The sequence below is a fragment of the Sitophilus oryzae genome, unplaced genomic scaffold, assembly GCF_002938485.1.
Source record: "Sitophilus oryzae breed Bouriz unplaced genomic scaffold, Soryzae_2.0 scaffold_1720_pilon_pilon, whole genome shotgun sequence".
Taxonomy (NCBI): domain Eukaryota; kingdom Metazoa; phylum Arthropoda; class Insecta; order Coleoptera; family Curculionidae; genus Sitophilus; species Sitophilus oryzae.
In genome coordinates, this window is record NW_022146414.1 from 370,134 (window position 1) to 389,714 (window position 19,581).

At 35.0% G+C, this 19,581-nt stretch overlaps 1 protein-coding gene across 1 annotated transcript in view; it reads left to right on the top strand.

Annotated features, from left to right (window-relative positions):
* Positions 1-18,438, top strand: part of LOC115881434 — a 38,482-nt gene extending 20,044 nt beyond the window's left edge. The window contains exons 2-5 of the mRNA XM_030898906.1: positions 4,348-4,434; positions 11,963-12,057; positions 15,183-15,345; positions 15,399-18,438. Coding sequence (XP_030754766.1) covers positions 4,348-4,434; positions 11,963-12,057; positions 15,183-15,345; positions 15,399-18,209 — 3,156 coding nt within the window. The 3' untranslated portion in view covers positions 18,210-18,438. The remainder of the gene's footprint in view (positions 1-4,347; positions 4,435-11,962; positions 12,058-15,182; positions 15,346-15,398) is intronic.
* The last annotated feature ends 1,143 nt before the right edge of the window (positions 18,439-19,581 follow it).

A 19,581-nucleotide genomic window follows, 5' to 3' on the forward strand; every position in this document is an offset into this window, starting at 1 on the left:
CTTCAAAATAATATTAAGGTTGTCTACCCTTCAGACAAAGATTCTCTTAGATATTTTAATTTTTATGATTTTGCGTCAGTAGATCTTTATTATTTGAAAAAATCTAGGGGGGTGGCTGTGATATACCTTTTGTTAATTTAACAAAAATTAAAGGATGTAGAGTAAAATACACAACGGCAATAACAAGATACATGTTTAAAACATATTTTAATTATTACAGAATTAAAACCAGATATAAACCTATAATTATGTGACAAAAATTAGCTAGATGAGGTCAAATGCTCAAAATGCTACCCTTCCTGTTAAATGCATAAAATGCTCTTTTCAAAAGATCTTTTCATTTCAAAAGGCACATGTGGAGTTCTATTTCAAAAAGCAACTACATTATTTCTCTTATATTGTCGACAATAATGGTCGGTCAAGTTTTGTAAACACTGTCTTTAACATCTATACTAACACTAAGGGCTGGCAAAGGTTAGTCTTGGGTCGAGATTTCCGTATGTAAGAAAAATACAATGCGTTTATAGTGTACTGAACAAAGAGAGGACAGTAAACACGTTGCCAAACGTATGAAATAAACCGAGAAACTGTGCACATCGCTAAGAGACGTGGAAGGGGATATAGCAGATTTGTCGCAGTTGACAGGTCGACCCAATCAATACCAGAAGTGTCTAGCCCTAGCCGTCAACTTTTAAGCTTGACCAATCAGGTTGGTTAGCGTGGTTATTTGAAGGGTGTTAATTCATTTGTGTTTGTCAAAAACTCTAACGTGATTGGTCGGGCTTAATAGTTGCCTGCTAGGGCTAGACACAAGTATCAATACCTCTTACCTCTGTCAGTGCTTGAAGTTCTAGGGAGAGGTGTACGTCATGCGTTCAGCTTCACGATTTAATTACGTCTCGTGATACTTAATTTGTTTATTTATTAACGAGTCGTTGTAATTTTCCCTATAGCTTGATTTTTTTTAAGTGCAAGCGAGAAACACTTGCATTTTTGGTAAAAATAAGTGGAATTGAGTAGGTGTTCGATAGTGTTCGCGCTATTAGAACTCTAATTCAAAAATTGATATCTCGAAATCTATTAGAAATAATAGATTGTAGATTTTTCAAGAACTTTGTTAATATTTCTGCTGTATTTTCTTTGTAGACAGTATGTGAAAATCTTTATCAATAAAAAAATTACACGATTGCTGAAAATTGCTATGCTCTAAAAGTAAATGGATGGATTGTTTACAATTTTTGAATGGAAAAAACAACCTTATCGAATTTTTCTTATGTAAACATATTGTAAAAATATCCGATCTTGAAAATAAAAAATGTTTCAATATCTAAAGTGGTTCTTGAGTTATGGACTCTTATGTGTTAAAAAGTTGAGTTTTTCAATTATAGCGATTACTGACGTTTTCTCGTTATAAAAAAATTACACCCTAACGATATCCTTATAATTCCATTTCAGATGCTCAGAAACATGTCTGATGATTTTATCTAGTTATCTCTAATAAGATCTCTATGCGATTTACTTCCACACATGTAAATGCCGACCCAAAAGTAACAGTTGCTAGCACGGTATATAAAATCCTTCAGTGACTGACATACTGATTATTCACGATCCTGCTCAAACCACTCAACGTAAGAAGCTCAATTTTGGCATACAGGTTGATTCTAGGGTGTAGAGGTTCGATAAGAAGGGATTTTTCGAAATTCCAGTTCCAAGAGGGCGAAACCAACCCTCAAATATTACAATATTTTTTATTTAAAAAACGGTCAGGTTTCCGAAAAAACGCTTAAACACGTATATTTTATTTTGTTTTTTTTACATATTTTAAGATTTTTTAAAAATGTATACAGGGTGTTTCGAAAAATCTGGCCATTGATTAATCACGATCCTGCTTAAAGCGCTTGACGTAAAAACCTGTTTTTGGAAAACAGATTGACTTTAGAGTGTAGAGGTTCGATAAGAAGGGATTTTTCGAAACTCGAATTCTAAGGGGTGAAACTATCCCTCAAATATTAAAATATTTTTTATTTAAAAACCGGTGAGTTTTTCGGAAAAAACTCTTAAACACGTATATTTTATTTTGTTGTTTAACATATTTTAAGATTTTTTATAAATTTATACAGGGTGTTTTATAAAATATGACCATTGAGTAATCACGATTCTGCTTAAACTGCTTGACGTTTAAAGTTGATTTTTTGCAAACGAATTGACTGTAGGGTGTAAAGGTTCGATAAGGAGGGGTTTCTCGAACCTCAAATTCCAAGAGGGTGAAAACGCTCCTCATATATTACAATATGTGTTATTTAAAAAACGGTTAGTCTTTCGGAAAAACGCTTGGACAAGCATAATTTATTTGGTTTTTTTACACATTTTGAAATTTTTTAAAAAATCATACAGGGTGTTTGATCAAAAGTTGGGTAATTTCTTAACCACGATTCTGCTTAAACTGCTTGACGTAAAAAGCTTATTTTTGGCAAACGGATTTTTCGAAAGTGAAATTCCAACGAGATGAAAGTTATATAATAATATCGCCATATTGTTTTTTCTCATGCTGACATAAATGTGAGAAAAGTTTATCCAGTTTGTATGTTAATGGAAATTCTTGCTTTGCTTTATCATCACCATTACAAATGATTAACTCGACGCGAACGAAGTCGCTGGTACACGCTAGTTAACCTATATACGCTCACAAAATTTCATTTCAATGCAAACTGTCGTTGCCCCTGGAGCCTCCGCGTCGTATGAGAGGCGCCACCCTGTACAATTTATAATTATATGTCTACAGGGTCTACATGTCTACAGGGTACATCTCTCGTGGAGAGATTCTTAAAATCGACGTAAAAATAGATTTATTTGTTATACCAACACAGGTCCGATTCTGCTTTTTTTCGTAGCTACACGGGTTTCAAGGCTTAACTTTTTTTAGATTTATTATAATTTTAACGATTCGAACGATATTTTAGCAAATTATTTGGAAAAAAATCGAAATAAAAATGAAACTTCTACTATGCTATAAAAAATGGAAAAATCGATCACATTTATTTATTTTATAACAATTTGAGTGGGACTCCCTCCTTCTAAAAAAGCCTTACCTACCGCCCTACTACAAAAGTTCATGGTTTTAAAATACTTAATATCTTCAGTATCCCAGAAATAACAATGTAGAGACCAAAACAATCTGTTTCGTCCCCTAGACTATTAAATAACAGTAAAAAGAGGAGATCGAAAAAATTTAACCTAAATTTAAATTACTAGTGAAAATACATCTAGATAAACTCACCAGCAAAAAAAAACCGGCCACCAAAAACTCCAAATTTCAAAGTTGGATTTCTCGCGCACCACTCAAACTTTTTTAAATTGTAAATTAGTTCCTTCTTAACGGATTCTACGTCAGTAATTTTTATTCCGAATTTATTTTGAGCGTATACAGTGCACAACAATAAGACGAAGTTCTTTGCCCGAACTTAGTCACATCCTAGGGTGCAGCAGCTCTAGTAGCTATTGCTAAATCAAATCACATTCCTCATCTTTTGTGAGCATTTTATTTTTTTAATCACGACGTTATCTCTCTTTTTATTGGAGATACGCTGCTTTAAAACGAACGTCTGGGAAAATTGCTTTGCAGACAGAAAGTTTTATGTGTAAATATGACAACAACGGTTGTCAAATTAAAAAATGTCATTACCTCTGACGGATGTTGCTCGTATTGTGGCTTTAATTGAGGATGGCCGAAGTCAACGTTATGTGTCGATACCCTGGGCATACCTCGAACAACAGTCCAGGATGACTGGAATCGGTATATGGAAACGGGGGAAAAAAAGCAGCGTAGTTTAAAGCAGCGTATCCTCAATACAAATAGAGAAAATGTCGTGACTAAAAAAACAAAATGCTCACAAAAGATGAGGCTACAATGTGATTTGATTTATCAATATCTACTACAACTGCTGCACCCTACAGGGTGTCACAAAGTTCGAGCAAAAACAATGTCTTATTGTTGTATGCTTTCAAAAATAAGACTTCAGAATCTTCTGGCTGACAGTAACATCCGATAAGGAATCAATTACAATTTAAAAAATAATGATCAAAATCTAATGAGTAGTTCGCGAGAAATCCAACTGTGAAATTGGGACTAGTTTTTAGTGGCCGTTTTTTTTGCCGGTGAGTGTATATCTCTATCTCTATAGTAAAAAATCTTAAAAAACCTTTATTTAACCTTATTTAGCTGTTGAAAAATTCTTCGGTAAAATCGGTTCTAGTAACTTTATTCAGATTCGTTCTGATGTGGGCAATTATTTCTTAAAATAAATACAACAAAAGGTATTTAATGAGAACATTTATTATGTTTTACAGGCGACGTTAATGGTACTATTAACGTTCCTAACCGCAGAATGCAAGAAACCACCTGGATACGTGGCCCCTCCCAAAGAATACGACCCGGTAAGTAAAATTGATTTTCTAAAATTGTCGTAATAAACCGCAGCAATCGATTGTCAATAAACATTTACGAGCGATGGTAAAAACAAAAAGATCGATAAACGAGAATAGTTGGTTATCTTTAGAGTTTTCCGCGCTGTTAAGCATTCGGGTCAGATAACACTTGGTAGCGAAAATCTCGCGAAAAAAGGAACCTCTTCCATTGTTTACCGAGAACAGGCAATACGAAAAAAAGATAAAAATTGAAATGCAATGGACATTCACTAAAGACAAACGAAAGCACTTTCTAAATAATATTTTTATCCAAAATTAAACAACTTTGTTTTTAATGACTTTAATGCGTACAAGAGTACATCTTAAAGTGAATTTTTACAACAATAATAATAATGACAAATTTTTGCCATATTTTGTCTTCTTATAAGATGGCGCAATTAAATTTAAAATATGGCGTTTTGTTTCCGTAATACTATCAACTATTTTTTAGCCGACCATACCAACAGGTATGGTAGGCTATTAAGATCGGCAAAAAAAAGTTTAAAAGTTTTTTTAATTTCACTCAAAATGAGTTATTTGGGTCATAAACGACCTAAATACAAAATATTTTCATGGTGTCTGTCCGTCTGTCCGTCTGTCCGAGGTCTGTCCGTCTGTCAGATCTGTCCGTCTGTCCGATCTGTCCGTCTGTCCGTCTGTCCGATCTGTCCAAAGTCTGTCCGTCTGTCCGTCTGTCCGTCTGTCCAGTCTGTCCGTCTGTCCGTCTGTCCAGGAGTCCGTCTGTCCGATCTGTCCGTCTGTCCGTCTGTCCGGTCTGTCCGTCTGTCAGTCTGTCCGTCCTGTCCCGATCTGTCCAGGTCTGTCCGATCTGTCCGTCTGTCCGTCTGTCCCAAGTCCTGTCCGTCTGTCCGTCTGTCCGCCTGTCCGCCTGTCCGCCTGTCCGCCCTGTCCGCCTGTCCGCCTGTCCGCCTGTCCAGATCTGTCCGCGTCTGTCCGTCTGTCCGTCTGTCCGATCTGTCCGTCTGTCCGTCTGTCCGTCTGTCCGTCTGTCCCGATCTATTCCGTCTGTCCCAGATCCATGTCCGGTCTGTCCGTCTGTCCGTCTGTCCGATCTGTCCGTCTGTCCGTCTGTCCGTCTGTCCGTCTGTCCGATCCTGTCAGTCTGTCCGTCTGTCCGTTCTGTCCACGTCTGTCCGTCTGTCCGTCTGTCCGTCTGTCCGTCTGTCCGTCTGTCCGTCTGTCTGTCTGTCCGTCTGTCCGTCTGTAACACGATAACTTAAAAACCGTTAAACCGACCAAATTTGGCACAAAAATACTGTGGAACCCGAGAATCTCGTAGGCTATTAAGATCGGCAAAAAAAAGTTTAAAAGTTTTTTTAATTTCACTCAAAATGAGTTATTTGGGTCATAAACGACCTAAATACAAAATATTTTCATGGTGTCTGTCCGTCTGTCCGTCTGTCCGTCTGTCCGTCTGTCCGTCTGTCCGTCTGTCCGTCTGTCCGTCTGTCCGTCTGTCCGTCTGTCCGTCTGTCCGTCTGTCCGTCTGTCCGCCGTCTGTCCGTCTGTCCGTCTGTCCGTCTGTCCGTCAGTCCGTCTGTCCAAATCTGTCCATCCACCATCCGTCTGTCCGTCTGTCCGTCTGTCCGTCTGTCCGTCTCTGTCCGTCTGTCCGTCTGTCCCTCTGTCCGTCCTGTCCGTCTGTCCGTCTCCACATCCCTCTGTCCGTCTGTCCGATCTGTCCGTCTGTCCGTCTGTCCGTCTGTCCGTCTGTCCGATCAACTGTCCGTCTGTCCGTCTGTCCCGTCTGTCCAGCTTGTCCGTCTGTCCGTCTGTCCGTCTGTCCGTCTGTCCGTCTGTCCGTCTGTCCGTCTGTCCGTCTGTCCGTCTGTAACACGATAACTTAAAAACCGTTAAACCGACCAAATTTGACACAAAAATACTGTGGAACCCGAGAATCTGGCTATTAGTTTTTGGTGGGGGTGGGGGGTTGGTAAGGAGGTATGGGAGGGAGTTAAAAAATTTTAAAAATCGTAACTCGAAAAATACAGTAGCTAGCGAACATATTTTAGTATGGGCGGCTATACGTGCCTCTCGGCGGCAATTTTTTTAAATACACTTGACTTGGATTATTTACTTTCGTTTTAAAACCTTATGATCTCCTAAATGCAATGATGTGCTTAACTTACTCAAACAAACTGTTTCTTTTTGACACACACACGCACGAGGGGTGTCTCACTGTTGTACAACCAATGTACAGGGTGGGTCAAATTGCACGCTTTTAAAGGAAAACACCATTTTCTATAGGAGATAGACAAAAACTAATATCGGTGTCTGAAGCTCAATTTTTATCAAAAACTTGATGGTGATGGTTTCGGAGTTACGAGGTGTTTTTCAAAAATGTGCATTTTAACAAATTGCTGTAACTTTTTACTACGGAAAACATATTTTTGTGAAAACATTTCCAATGCACCTTTTTACGTTTAAGTATAGTTTTTTTAAAATTAATAATTTAACAATTATCACCCTGTATATTTTTAATTCATTGAGAAGAATTTAAAATTACCTTTCCAAAAATATAGAATACTTGGTATTTTGCTTGATTCCCTTTCGAGATATAAAATTTTTAAAAATTCGCCCACTTTGAATTAGGTATTGAACGGCGTCGGCTGTAGTGCAAAAAAATTCTAGCTGCAAGCAGCAAGTAAAACGAAAATAATATTTGCAATGAGAGATGCAGTATTTTATAACAATTTAAACTATAATTAACAATATCAACACATTTATTATATAGCAATAAAAATTAATAACAAACCAAGACATGTGATTTTGCTACAGGTGTTCGACCTGTCTACCGTCTTCTATTATGGATAGACGGGACCGTTTTTGAACATTTCTCGCGGAATTCATTAATTCCAGTGAGGGCTGAAAGATACCCTCGCATAACCGCTAAGTACTACTAATTCTGGTCTAGATTATACGGGCAATTTAAAAATAAAAACCTTTATTCTTCCACAAAGATAACAATCCACTAAGGATAACAGACACTAAGTCCGGCGGCCTTAACGGCTAACTGCTGGGATCTTCGCATATATTCAATTATTCTCGAAATTAGCTGATAACTTCAGCGTTCTGAGGCGGTGTACCTCGTTTTGCTGGAAAAATATATTTTTGCGAGTTCCATTAGAAGGAGATCATAAATAAGGGGTCCAAAGCCTACTAGTTAAAAGTGGCGAACTTTTTTTTAAAAGCGTCCAATTTGGCCCACCCTGTACACTAATCATTCATAAAGGCTAAGTTCTTCCCTTTTAACTTTGTTTGTCAAATCCTGGCCAGGATATGGAAAAAATATTTAATACCAAATTTATTACTAAATCATGAATGACAAAATTTGTCATACCGCTTCTTACTTCATCTGGATTCATTTACATAAAATATTGTCACTAAATTTAGATGTTGAAATAATAATAGAAAGTGTTATAGATATTAAAATATTTAAATAGGCATAAAGAAACCTAGAACTAGATCACTCTAATTTAAATAATAATCTTATCACAAAATTAATTAAAAAAATATGTTTATCTTGGTGGATACATCGCCTATTCAGTCTTAAACAAATTATTACGTCTTTTATATTTTTAAGCATAAACTATATTAATTTCCCGTAAACTATTTTAAATATATTTTATCTCTTAATTTTTAAAATTACTTAATAACAATATGCACTGAATACAAGTGTGCCATTAAAAATATTAAGGCATTTTCCAACTAAATTAGAAGAGCAAAGACACCCTACCTTGTTTTATTTTGGGAACTTAATGAAATACAGTTTCACCTCAAGTATAAATCTGACTTATACAGGGTGTTTCAAAAAACATGTGCCATCTCTCGTGGGGAGATTCCTCACGTAAAAATATGATTTATTTTTCGTATCAACATAGGTCCGATTCTGCTTTGTTTCGTAGCTACAGGGTGTAAAGTCTTAATAATCTTTCGATTTATTATAATTTTCTTCGAAGTAGTTTTAGTGATTCGAATGAAATTTTGAGGGTAAAAGTTACTATACGTGCTACATATTTTAATGCTAAAAAAGTGTCGATAAATTAATCAGGGGCCAGGGCCTATTTTTCATCTGGTCGGGCCCTAAGGCCCAAGAAAAAATTCAGGCCCTCTTTTCCAATAAATTTCAAAAATTCTAGAAATTATGAATATTTTACAACCTTTAACGGGCCCCCCAGACCAACGGGCCCAAGGCCCAAGCCTTTTGGTAAAATAGGCCCTGTTAGGGACGTGCATATGGGTTCTATTAAAAAAAAACATGTGCGCCACTGACATTTTTTCTTTTGATATAAAAATTGTATATGCCGTTTAATGCTAATTAAAAGTTATCTGTTGGTATTTTGTCGAATTCATCCTCCTTGATGAGCTAAACGCAATTTTATTAATCACAATTAATAAAATAAAAATAAAACTAATAAATTATATATTTTACCTAATTGATTATTAAATATTATTACTATTAGTTCTTATTACTATTAGTGCAACCTATAGCAATTTCAAATAAAAAAATAATGGTATTTAAGATCATCTTTAAAAAGGCAAATTTGTTAGAAAACGCCCCGCCGTGGTCAATAACTTTGGACTTTGAACCATCACATAAATCGATTAACAATAATTATTTGACCTAGTTTTGGACATGTACAGCGGACGTCGTTGCCAATTGCAATATTTTTTATTTGAGTAACAGATATTATAATATATAATATATACACCGTAAGAATGGTAGATACGCTCATATTCAAACAATTTCAAGAAATCAAATCTTTAATACAGAACAGCAAAAAGAATTAAAAGAAGACATTAAAACGGTGAGAGAGGATTTGTCAATTCAAACGGAAGTTCTAAAGGAGGGTATTACTGTAATACAAAGTAAATTAAACGATATAGAATACAGGGTACAAGCACTAGAAAAATTAGCTAGGAAGAACAATTTGATAATATTTGGGCTACGGGACCACAGAAACCTAAAGGACTTTGAATTAGCTACTTGGGTAACCGAGCAACTATAAGAAATCTGTTAGAAGTAGATATAAATATAAGCGATATAAACAATTTATACTACTTAGGAAACGACTCAACGAAACCGCTACGTATAGAACTCAATTCATATTTAAAAAAGGCATTGATTCTTCGAAGCGCCTATAAGCTGAAGGGAAAGAACATTTTTATTAACCACGATCTTTCCAAGAAAGAGAGAGTGGTGAACAAGGTACTCAAACAAAATTTGAAAGAGGCAAAGGAAAAGGGTTTAAGGGCGCACATTAAAAGGGATACTCTTGTAATTGGCAGCGAAACTTATAATTACGAACAACTGGTGGAGAGAGGAAATAAAGGTAACGAATATGATTGCGAAGTCTTTACCGATATTCCATCTAGACCATCCCTAAGTGCTCCGGGGACACCCGTCAACGAACAACCTGTACAACCCATAGACTTAGAAATGGTACAACCTATAGAGCGTCACAAGCAAGAAACTCACTATCCGGATCCAAAAGCTAAGCCGACCAGTACTATTGAATTTACCATTAATCCGGGAGCATCGACTACGCAAACTCGCAGGGGTTCGGCTGGCCTTATAACCGCATCCCTACCTTCAATTAATAAGGGAAGACCAGCAACAAGAAGTTACTCGAAGCCGGTATAGAAATGAAGATGTCGTCAAGTGTAAAGAGACATTTTTTTTAAACAAAACGTGAGTGAATTATTTATATACATTGATGGCGCTCGTTTGTGCGCGGCTACAATTTTTCTTGTAATTTTTAGTCTAATTGGAGATATAAGCATATATCGCGACTTGCTTACTCTGCACTCTTTGGGACTTTTTAAATAATTAAAATATAGTATATGTTTAAATTTAATTTGGTGTTGGGCTAAAAATAAATAGACTATTAATATTTAAATATATAGTAAATACATGGACGTTTATAAACCAATATAGATTATTTGTTTCTTTATTAAAGGTATTTGGAGTATATTGTAAAACAAAAAAAATATATATTTTATCTTTTATTCTCTTTTTGAAAAATTAGGTAAGTTTCCGATATGGGTCAGATTGCAAGTTAAATATTTAAAGCTTAACATATAAGATAACAATGAATTCATATATTAGGGACTTTGAAACAAGGTTGATTGAGGCAGATGTGGTGGATGACATTAATATATGTAAATTTGACATTGAATTATCATCATTTAAACTTTTTCATAATAATATTCGTAGCATAGATCACAATTTTGATGAGCTTCTTGTTCTTTTACGTGGAATAGATTTTGAATTTGATTGTATAGTACTTACTGAAAGTTTTAAAATTTGGAATATTGATTTATATAAGATACCGGGATGCAACATTATATATAATGAAGGAAGTCTAAATAAAAATGATGGAGTAGTAGTGCTTATAAAATGTTCGTTAAATTATTCCTATAAAATACTAGATATAGGAGATAAGACCGCTGTGTAATAACTTGTTTTTTAGCGTGCTTAAGTGTTGGACAATGAAATATATTAATTTGATACATTTAGATATAGTTAAGAATTTAGTATAAAATATTGTAGTTATTGTTGTAGAAATAAAACTCCTCAGACAAGGTTCTACCTTAAGAGGATATTATGTTTATTCACTATTTTGTATTCGTAAGTTATGTATAAGTCTTGTATATACTTTGTAATTGGATCAGTTTGAATAAACATTATTTATTATTTTTATTATTATTATAATTACAAAAAAAACTAATTTTAAAAAGTTTTAACATCCTGTAAGTCTAAAACTATGCATTTCCATACCCATGTCTATAGGGACTTTTTTCATATTTTTTGATGAGGAATCAATGAGTACTTATTTGAAACTTTCGCAACTTAATGCTATTATTTTTAAAGGTTGCAATTAGACTTGGATCAAGGCAAATTAATAAAATTGCATTTATCTCATCAAGGAGGCCGAAATTGACAAAATATCAAGAGACAACTTTTAATCGGCATTAAACGGCTTACACTATTTTGCTAACAAGGGAAAGAAGTTAGTAACGTACATCATTTTTTTAGAAAAATATTCCAGTGATAACCCATATGCACGTCACTGGTAAATATGTCGACACTTTTTAAGCTTTAAAATATGCCGCATTTATAGTAACTTTTACCCTCAAAATTTTATTCAAAACGCTAAAAGCACTTGGAAGAAAATTTTAAAAAATCGAAAAAATATTAAGACTTTAACACCCTGTAGCTACAAAACAACGCAGAATCGGCCATGTTGATACAAAAAATAAATCTTATTTTTACGTAAGGAAACTCCCTACGGGATATGGCACATGTTTTTGAAGCACCCTGTATAAAAGTGCTCTTAATAGAAATTAAAGAAAGATCTTAACTTCTTCAACTCATTTATAACGGATTTTTCCTTAATACGGCAATACGGGTGTAAATATCTGATTTCGATAACGTATATTCTCTGAAATTATCATTATTTCTCTTATTTTTTAGAATCCTCCAAAATATCAGTACGGTTATAAAATTCAGGATGAAAAAACGATTCAGGGAAAAGATGAAGAGCGAGATGGGATTTATGCACAAGGAAGGTAAATATAAAATAGGCTGTACTTAAACTGCCGTTAAACGGTAGCTTACTAAAATGCCGTCACTAGGTATGACGTCGTTGATGTGACACACTTGACGGCTTTATGAAATAGAGGAATTTTATAAGGACTAACCAACATTATCCACCCCACCAAATAACCAACTTAACCAACGCAACTAACCTCGACACTGATAAAAAATATAAAAAACAAATATAAATTAGTAAAAATCAACCAGCCCCACCAAATAACCAACTAACCAATGAATTAACACCCTCCAAATAACCACGCTAACCAACCCGCCAAATAACTAAACCAATTCAACCAAAAAGAGTGAAACCAATGCAATAAGATCACGCTATAAGCAAAAAAATAAAAAATCGGTAAAAAACTTTTAAGTTAAACGGTTTTATCTTATGTGCACTGAAAACTAGAAAATAATAATAACAATTAGGTATTTTGAACTTCTAGTTCAGAAATATTTTAGTACTAGGCAGAATAGCTTTTAGGCATATTAGACTAAAATAAAAACGTGGGACCCATTAACTATTGCTGTAATGCTTTCTTCTATACTAAGTGTGGATTGCATCGACTTACTATAATCGTAACTGGAATTTTGACAATCAATAATAGCCGTGGCGGCTTCACCAGCGAACGCCGAGCTCATGATCTACCAAAGTATAAAGATATGCTTTGCCATAGGTAGGATTTCAGAGGGGCCTCACGTTTTTATTTTTAGTCTGAAGTTTGCCACAAAAGCTATTCTGCCTAGTACTAAAATATTTCTGAACTAGAAGTTCAAAAAATACTAATTGTTATTATTATTTTCTAGTTTTCAGTGCGCATAAGATAAAACCGTTTCATCTTAAAAGTTTTTTACCGATTTTTTATTTTTGTTTGTTTTTTTGTTATTGTTTCCATGTTGTTCCCACAGGTAATGGACATTTTAACGGTCGACCCCAGAGGTTCAGTAGAGGGGCAAGCTATAATATACAACAAGAGGCGCCCAATCTTGAGGGGAAAACGCTTGCGACATTACATTTTTAGCCACCCTAATGCCATACAGTCCTCAGCACGTTTTAACCTATTACCTTAACTTGGTTGGTAAAGCTACCGCTAACTACGTAGGTACATCTAATCACACAACCTATTTTTTTTTATCTGTCCTTCTAACGTCACACAATCTTGGACACAACTGTTCTGGACACGACTACTCATGCCCTCACCTAATACGCCATTTTGAAACGACGTCCATCTTGGATTTTAAATTTTCTCATAATCACAGTATTCTACTAGTGTAGCCCTTTCATTTGATACCCATATTGAGGGGGCTGTGGAAAAATATGAAATCCGCCATTTTGTACCGGCGGCCATCTTAGATTTACAATGTTATTGATATTACTATACTGTATTGTCATCGGAACTAAAGGTGTGTACCAAATTTCAGATCAATCTGACAACAGGAAGGTACTTAAATTTCAATTTCTAATTTTGACCCAAACAAATAAATAAATACCGTACGGGTCGAGCTAAATAAAACCGTTTAAAAATATAAAAAAGTCTTGGTCGGCGTGAGATTTGAACCACGGACCATTCGCTTACGAAGCGATAACCTTAGCCACTGACCCACAGGTGCTCTTGCAAAATCCTTAAGGCTAGGCATTACTTTCCGCCGACATGAACGACGTCACAATATCTATTAACGGCATTTTAGTGGGCTATCTTTTAACGGCTGTTTAAGTACATCGTATAAAATATTTAAACGTTCTCCAACCCAGTGTGAGTACATCTCAATCGCAAAACCTCTAACGAGGGGTAGAGGACTCAAAACCTCAAAATCTTTCCAAATGTTTATTTCAAAAAATAATTTTGTTTAAAAATGGGGCAACATGTTTCGGGAATCAGTTACTACCCATCATCAGGCCCAAGAAGACAAAAATCAGGCCAAAAAGCCACACCAACTCTCACTTATCTTATTTTTTCGGAGCTAGTGTGGGTTTTTGACGTGAGTGTTTGGGCCTGATGATGGGAAGTAACTAATTTCCGAAACACTTTGCCTCATTTTTAAACAAAATTACTAAACCTAAATTAGCGAAATACAGTAATAAAAATAACGATATCTTTTTGCCCAAATACTTAATTTACATATTTTATTAGATAGTGATATAGAGTTGTTATATCCCTTGTATGTAAGACTAAATATTTTGAAAAGTTGTTCCATTCAAGTTTTTTAGAGGTTTAGCATGTTTTTCTATCAAATCCCGAAAAAAATTGCCCTGTATATTAATTATCTTTTTTTTAGAACATTATTTTATATTTTTTTTAAACTAGAGCCTCAAAATGAAACTAATACTGAAAGCATATACGTAATCATTCCAAACATTTGAAAAAAATATACTGTTAACATCGTTGTTAAAGATAATTTTAAATAATAATTTATATTTTGTACAATAATATGGGTGCAGTATGCAATAACTGCAAATACAGGGTGAGTTTCCTACGATGTTCTCTATCTGGTATCTCGGGAACTACTGGAGATAGAACTAACTAGAGATATCTAGGAAACTACTGCAGTTTTGTGGGGTCATAAATATGCTCCTTTCAGATTTTTGAAAAAGTTCATGCATGGCTTATTAGATATTTCGAAAAAAGCAAATTTTGGATATATTAAAAATTGTCCCTAATTTCATTAAAATCTATGTTAGACAAAAAGTTTTCAGATAAAATTGTAGAGAATCACATCTCTAATTAATTTGTGTTCTCCAATTTTTTCTAAAGCCTGTCATTTTTGACATATGACACAAACATATGTTTTTTTTTAATGGAAACCATAGTTTGCCATGACTTTAAAAAGCGCCATTGTTTAAGCTTTTCAGCGATATAAAAGCTATAATATATATTTTTTTTTTGAAACATCGATACAAAAAAATATAATTACTAGATATTTTTTCCAAATATCTAGTAAGCCATGAACTTTTTCAATAAAAGAAAGGTGCATATTTATGACCCCACAAAACTGCAATTCTTTCCCCATTTAACCGACTCTCTATCTCCAGTAATTTCCGAGATACCCATAGAGAACATCGTAGGAAACTCTTTGTACAGTTATTAATTTTGATCATTTTTAGATATTATGTTGAAAACGGTCCAGATAGTAGCCAAAGTGTAAAATACTTCGCTGACGAGTGGGGCTACCATCCCGTTGTAGAATATGAGAATAATGGACCGCACAGTAAAACCAGAGCCAGATTCGTCTTAGGAGAGGAAGCAATTAAACTAAAAAATAATCAGGTTTGATCCCTAATTTTCAAAAATAAATATCTCTTATCCCCTATTTTTTCCAGAAAACGTTTCCTGAAGATCCTAATGACCCCGGTATAGCAAATAACTTGGCTAAACTGGATCCATCTTCTAGAAACCCTCTATCGTCAGTTAAACAACCAGTTAATGTTAACAATGAAGCTGTTCCACAATCGTTAATTGTTGATCCTAATGGCAACGTTGAAGAACAAGATCCTGGAAACCATCACGTCTCATTTATCCCTGAAGATCAACAACCGCAAACAAATGCTCAATACGTATTTAACTACAATCGTGATATAGGTCAAGTTAATATTCCAAGTTCATCATCGCATTTTAAAAGTACTTTGAGGAACTCACCAAGAGGTTCTACTGGAGGAATTAGGAATGTAGTAATTCTAAGCACTCCAAAACCTGAAATCTCACCCAAACTATTATTTGAACCTGCTCAGTCGTCCCATAGTGATGAAATTGGTCCAAATGATTTAAATAATCAATTATTGTCGAGTGATATTCAAACTAATGATCCACAACATAGTTTTTACCATAATAGTGCAAACCATACAACACCACAAGTAGTTTATTTTGTCCAGCACCAGAATACTCAACCAGAAGGAAACTTTAAGGGAGTCCCAGACTATAAAAGTGTGACAAAGGACCCTATGACTGAAGATCAACAGGTTATAATTAACAATCATTTACCTAATATCGGTGAACAACTTCCCCAACCTGAAAAATTAATACTGGCCAACAGCGAACAATTATCATCCACAAATAACTTAAATTCAATATCAACTGAAAAAAGTGCATTTGATAATGCGATTGATACAAAAGGTGAAAATGGACAGCTTTTTGAAACAGCTGCTTTGATCAAATCGCCTAACAAAATTGTCCAATTAAACCAACCCAGCGAAAATATAAACAATATAGAGTTTGGTAGAAAAATAAAAGTACACACTTCTACACAACCTACACTTAATAAACTGATAGAGTCTACCAGACATTTAGTTTCGGGAGCGGATGTGTTAAACATCAACGAAGCTGTTGGTCACGGTAATGTTGCTGAAGAAGAAATAGAAAATAGTACCTTGGGATCCCTGCTTGAAAAATATATTACCCCTTCTCTACTACACGAAGCTAGTAACAATGATATTAATCAACTGCAAATTGTCTCTTCCACAACTGTATCTCCTCCAGCATCTCATACTTATACTAGCTTTCTAAAAACACCAATTATCGCAGCTGAGTCAAACGAAGATAAACCTGTAACGGAAAAAACCGAAGAGAATATAGAAGAGTACGCGACTACAGCTCGAAGTTCACTTGCTAGCAGTACTACTGATTTTTCGAAAGGAAAAGACGCAACGATAGTAACTCCCAGGCCTGTGAGTTCGAAATTTTTAGCTCCAATAACTGCCGGTATTCAGTTACAACACATCGAAGAACAAATTTTTGATGATTCTAAGACGCTAGAAAGCGAAGAAGACCTAGAAAAAGAAAATGTCTACGTACAAGTACAGAAAACCATTCCGTATTATCTAGGCATGTATCAGTACCCTACAGAACCAAGTTTTTCAAGTAACAACGAAAGTGAAACAGATGATCAATCTGCTGTGCAAAAGGCAACCGATAACATTGAAATAGGCAAAACGCTCTTATATTTTCCAAATCAAGAAAGTTCAAATATTCAACCAATTGCAGAACTATTGTCACAAGAAATTCAGTCTAACCAACTAAAAAATATTAACAATATTGAAGAACAATCTAAAGATATTCAAGAGATTGTAACAAATGAACAAAATAATCAAGAATTTCATATAAATAATTTACCTTCTGAAGAAAATCTGAGTAATCGACAATTTCAAGTACCTGTTGAATTTACTAAATACCCTGAAAACGTTCAAACTGTTGATAGTTCCATAACATATCTTCAGTCCCAAACTGTAGATAAAGTAGTACCTAATATTATAAAAGAATCATATCCCGTTGAAGTTAATGTGCCCTTACAAGTTCCAGTACCTTATCCTGTCGAAAGAGTAATTGAACGCAAAATACCAGTACCCTATTATATAGAAAAACCAGTCGAAAAAATTGTAGAGAAACCCATCGAGAAAATTATAGAACGTAAAATACCTGTGCCATATTATATTGAAAAGCCGGTAGAAAGGATTGTAGAAAAGAAAGTTCCTCATTATATTGACCGGCCATACCCGGTACAGGTGCCTACTTCTCAAGCATACCTACTTCAAATTCCTGGCTTGTTTAGTAAGCAGAAGTATGGTAACTTGGTACGGCAGTCTTATCGACCAGAAGAAGCAATGTATCATTTTAAAAACACTATCGGTGGAAGAAAACAAATACAAGACAAATCAATATCCAGCGCATACACCACACAAGTAAACCATGCTTTAACAGAGCAAAATAAATTTAAAGATAAAGCTGAAAGACCGCGTCAGCCACTTCGAAAGCTTAATCTGCTTGTATTTCCAGGAGCAAATTCTCAATATGCTCAAAACATCCCAGCAGATTTACAATCGAGTCAGTCATTTAGGTACTCCACTTCTCAGTTGAATAATGGGTACTTACCTCCAATTTCACTGTCACAAAATAACTGTAAAGAAACTCAGTCATGTGCTACTCAAGCTAATGTTTTTGAGTTAAAAAAACAAGAGGATTACTCAGGTCTGGTGCCTCCGAAAGATCCGGTATCGGACTCTTCAACTTTTAGATCAGCGAGATCAAGGTTTGATGAAAAAAGTATTCGAATGGAATATGGTTTTATGCCACCCTTAATTCCATCTTTAGAAATAGATGAGCATGGGCAACCGATTCACAGAGAAGATGCGAAAATATGAGTTAACGCTATCTTGCCATTATTTGTTACATGGAAGTTGATACCTCGGTACACATATTGCTATTAAAAATATGTCAGGAAATCTACTAGGATACTTTTCCTACTCAGGAGAAAGGCTCATATTGAAAAAATACGCTTGAAATTATATTCCTCAACATGTGAACTTGGTAGCTGGTAGAACTCATTAGATATCATAGGCGCAATTTTCTTGGTAAATATATGGCAACAAATAAGATAGGATACATAAAATCAACTTATAATTTATTATGTTGAACAACATGACTAGATAATTACCCAAGTTACAAGCTACTACTAATCTACTATATTATGTTGCAGATATGTGTAGCATTTGAAAAACTATATATTTTTGTATTGTTTTCTCTTTCTTTTGTAATGAAATCTTAAGACTAAGAAAATTGGAAATCCTTCTTACTACAGTATACTCGTCACTAAGATAAAAACTTGACAAGTATAATTATACATTTTATGTAAAGTTCTAGTGCTCAGAATTAAGTGAAAAATATCATTGAATATTTATTTTGACATAAATTTCTTCTTTCAACGAGCAATTTATTCTTTCAACAAAACTAAATAAATAAGCAAAAATACACAAAATCTATTAAGTAATTAAAGCAAGAATTAAAGAAGAAATAGAATATTTTTTGAAGTGAACTTCTTTACGCGCGTTAGGAAGAAAAATTCAAGACCGTGACACAGGAGCTAGCGCCAGGAAAAGTGGTAACGGTTGGAGGTTATGACGGAGCGTCGTAACTAGGGCCCTATGTGGACTAGGGGGCTGAAACTCGGAATGAAGAAACTCTTCGAGTCCCATTTTGTGATTCGCGCACTACGAAAACTCATCCTCAATGAATCAAATCAAAAAATTGTCCGATTTAAATGAAATTTGGTATGTCGATAGATTGGACCAAGACCAACTTGACAGTGTACGACTCGTGTCACTGTGACAGTTAGTTTCGACGTAAGAAACGTCACAAGTTGATGTCGTCCGATCGCGACCAAATTTGGTGCACATGGTCCCACCCTGCAAAGTTGGATACGACGCGCGACGTTTCGTTTCCATCTTCATCAAGGTGGGACTAACGATTTGATACTGAAGAAAAATGTGGTTCGACTTCGGCATAATTGGGGACGAGTTACAGGATGACGCCCTCAACGTTTCGAACCTATGCTTCTAAATGGACGAAATCGGGAATAGGCACGTGAAAAGAGGTACCCAAATGGAACCCTCAGACGGACACACAGACAAACAGAAGTAAGAAGAAGTTTCACTTCAATGCGCACATAGTGCACACACAATTTTTTTTATTATATTTTTTAATATTCTTCAATAACCGAAGAAAGGATAACTACAG